This window comes from Perkinsus marinus (assembly GCF_000006405.1).
Source record: "Perkinsus marinus ATCC 50983 genomic scaffold scf_1104296958234, whole genome shotgun sequence".
Classification (NCBI taxonomy): domain Eukaryota; phylum Perkinsozoa; order Perkinsida; family Perkinsidae; genus Perkinsus; species Perkinsus marinus.
Window position 1 is genome coordinate 254,317 of NW_003206847.1, and position 2,767 is coordinate 257,083.

At 49.5% G+C, this 2,767-nt stretch overlaps 2 protein-coding genes across 2 annotated transcripts; both read left to right on the plus strand.

The window, feature by feature from the left end:
- Positions 1-254: 254 nt before the first annotated feature.
- Positions 255-1,794, plus strand: Pmar_PMAR006043 (L-asparaginase, putative; the record flags this gene model as incomplete). Its single annotated transcript, XM_002774416.1, has 8 exons — positions 255-386; positions 432-500; positions 548-749; positions 797-867; positions 914-1,075; positions 1,124-1,245; positions 1,452-1,683; positions 1,738-1,794. 8 exons carry the CDS (start codon positions 255-257, stop codon positions 1,792-1,794), a joined length of 1,047 nt encoding a protein of 348 aa, XP_002774462.1.
- Positions 1,795-1,935: 141 nt separating this feature from the next.
- Positions 1,936-2,511, plus strand: Pmar_PMAR006044 (conserved hypothetical protein; the record flags this gene model as incomplete). The annotated part of the gene is made up of 4 exons (XM_002774417.1): positions 1,936-2,050; positions 2,096-2,167; positions 2,213-2,382; positions 2,428-2,511. 4 exons carry the CDS (start codon positions 1,936-1,938, stop codon positions 2,509-2,511), a joined length of 441 nt encoding a protein of 146 aa, XP_002774463.1.
- Positions 2,512-2,767: the final 256 nt, after the last annotated feature.

Sequence of the window (2,767 nt, forward strand, 5' to 3'; positions counted from 1 at the left end):
ATTCAAATGGCAGACTCTCAGGATGGTGCTAAAAATAGACAAATCCCGACGGATGGCATATTACCGTCACTGATCGTGTCACACCCGGCTGTGGGAGTCGGTGAGCACCCACGAGAAAGCAGCAAGGTAGTACTATCGATTCGGAAGAAATGTGGTATGAGTTTAGTGATTGCAAAACATGTAAAATTCCATAAGGTGTCTGATAAGATGGCAAATGTGATTGTCCTATTAGAGGTACTCTGGTGTAGGTCTTGATGATATACACGGGGGGCACTGTGGGCATGCAACCGGGCAGCGATGGGTCGCTCCGCCCAGTTCCGGGATTCCTCACGGAGAAGATTTCCCATCTCGAGGAGCTGAAGCGGCCAGGCATGCCCGACTGCACGGTTCGGCGCATCACGATATGAGAGTAGTAGTGTACCGTGGTTTAGGTCGTGGAGTGGGAGGAGCTCCTGGATAGCTCGGACATAACGCCGGAGCATTGGGCTAAGATGGCAGAGGTAGTACCACATTTCTTTCACATCATGCACACTACTACCTCCCTCAGAGCATAGAGAACAACTATTATGACTATGATGGCTTCGTCATCGTGCATGGCACCGACACTATGGCCTATACAGCAGGAGCGCTATCCTTCATGTTGGCCAACCTTGCCAAGACTGTGGTCCTCACCGGTTCTATCCTGCCCTTTGGGGAACCACACAGTGACGCTAGGAGGAACATCATAGTGTCCACTCTCATTGCTGGTAGTAGGGGAGTTTGGAGTGCCCTCGGCGCCGACCCTTCCTGTGGACAGGTCTTTGTAATATCCCTGAGGTATGCGTCTTCTTTAACACCTACCTCCTCAGAGGGTGTCGTTCCGTGAAGGTGAGCGCACTCGGAAGATATTTGTATGGGATGGTATCTTTGTTAGGTCGATAGTGGTTCGATAGAAGCATTTGAGTCGCCGAACTTCCCGCCGTTGGCAACTTTAGGAGTCGGCATTCATTTCAACTATCACCTGCTTCTGCCCGCTCCCAAGGGTCGTTTTCATGTTCACACTTGTATGGAAAACTCAATACTGGTCATCAGGATGGTACTAGAGAGTTCACCGGTAAAGGCTTGTACGGCCTACTACTAGTAGGTGCCTGGGTTCGCCGATCTAGAGTCACTGAAGGCTAGTGCTGTGAAAGGTGTGGTACTATCTCTTTATGGTACGGGCAACGCTCCGGCCAAGCAACAGGATTTCATCGACTGGCTTAGGAGGTAATAGTAGTGGTGGTAGGGGGATGGGATAAGGCATGATTCGAAATGGTCATAGATAGCTATAATAGCCTCAGTGGAATATGGAGTCTTCGGATCAACACGAATTTTAATGGGTGGTAAAGCACGCTGGAGTAGTCGAGATTTATAACTGCCGCTATAGGCGCCTTCTTACAGAGACTCTAGGCATCTCACATTGAGGTCCTCAGGTTCAACGAGAGAGGCACAGCGGTGGTAGCTGTGTCGCAGTGTTTAAAGGGCCGAGTAGAATTGAATGCCTATGCTGTGGGTGCTCAATTGATCTCGGTTGGAGTGATCAGTGCGGGGGATATGACCGTCGAGGCGGCTGTCACCAAACTGAGCTACCTCCTGGGAAGAGGGTTACCATTACAGCAAATACGGCGAGCGTTTGAGGTGTCCCTTAGGGGGGAAGTTACAGAGGTATTATCGCTATCATACCACTCCGTTCGAACATCGTATTTCCTCTCCCTTTAGAGTAATGCTGATGAGGACATCTTCCGTGGATTTGCAGGAGTCGTCTCCAAGCTGTGACCGTTCGTACCATGCTACTATCACTATGACAAATTTATCAGCACTAACCGTTTTTAACAGCTCCTTTGCTAGTGTCCTCTAGGGGGTTTTGCGTTTCTGAGTCGACTAAGGGAGTGGTCATTCATAGATTGTCGTTCTGTTATGGTGAAGCGCCGCAGAGTACCGACTAAAGGAGCTGATGAGGCGCCCAAGGAGGAGGACCCGTTGCAGTGGTCGCGGGGTCAGCGCAAGCGAAGGGTTCGGAAGGAGGCACTCAGTAGGGAAGAGGGCGGCGTCGCGTTTGCTATGTGACTGTTATTAGTACGAAAGCAACAGTTCGCAGCTGAGCAGGTCCGAGCCAAGCATATGAAAGAGGCGGAGTTGAAGGATAAGAGTAAGGCTTTTCAACGGTGATTTTTTGTAGTGTATTTATTATCAGAAAACGCCCTTGCGAATTTACAGTCGTTGAGGGGGTCATTGAAACTAGACTTACAAGAGGAGGGGTCGAAGAAATCGCGGCCAAAGAAGATACACAAGTTGGCTGCTAAACCGAAGACAAGAGCGGCTCAGCACAAACAGAATCTTAGGGAGGTCCTGCAATACAAGAGTGTAAGTAGCTGATTATGATGGTCAGTGGAGACAGCATGGTGACAGGTGCTCTCTTTCGAACCATTCCAACAGAACCCGTTGGCTGCTATACAACAGCACCTTCGCAATACACAGGGGCCAACAGCTTAGAACTACGTTACTTCTACGTATGACCATTGCCTTGTGTTAGTTGTTAATAATCGATCCACCCAGGTTCGATCCCTGCATCCGTCACTATGGTATCCCATCCACTACTACTGTCTAGCAATGTCCCTACATGGAGGATCTCCCACAGTGTAAGATAGCCTCTATACACGCTTGCTCTTTCTTGTCGGGTTATCGTGTATTGCTACACCCTCTACTTGGCCGTGTTACCTCCTAGTTGACTGTGAAGTCCAATGATAAA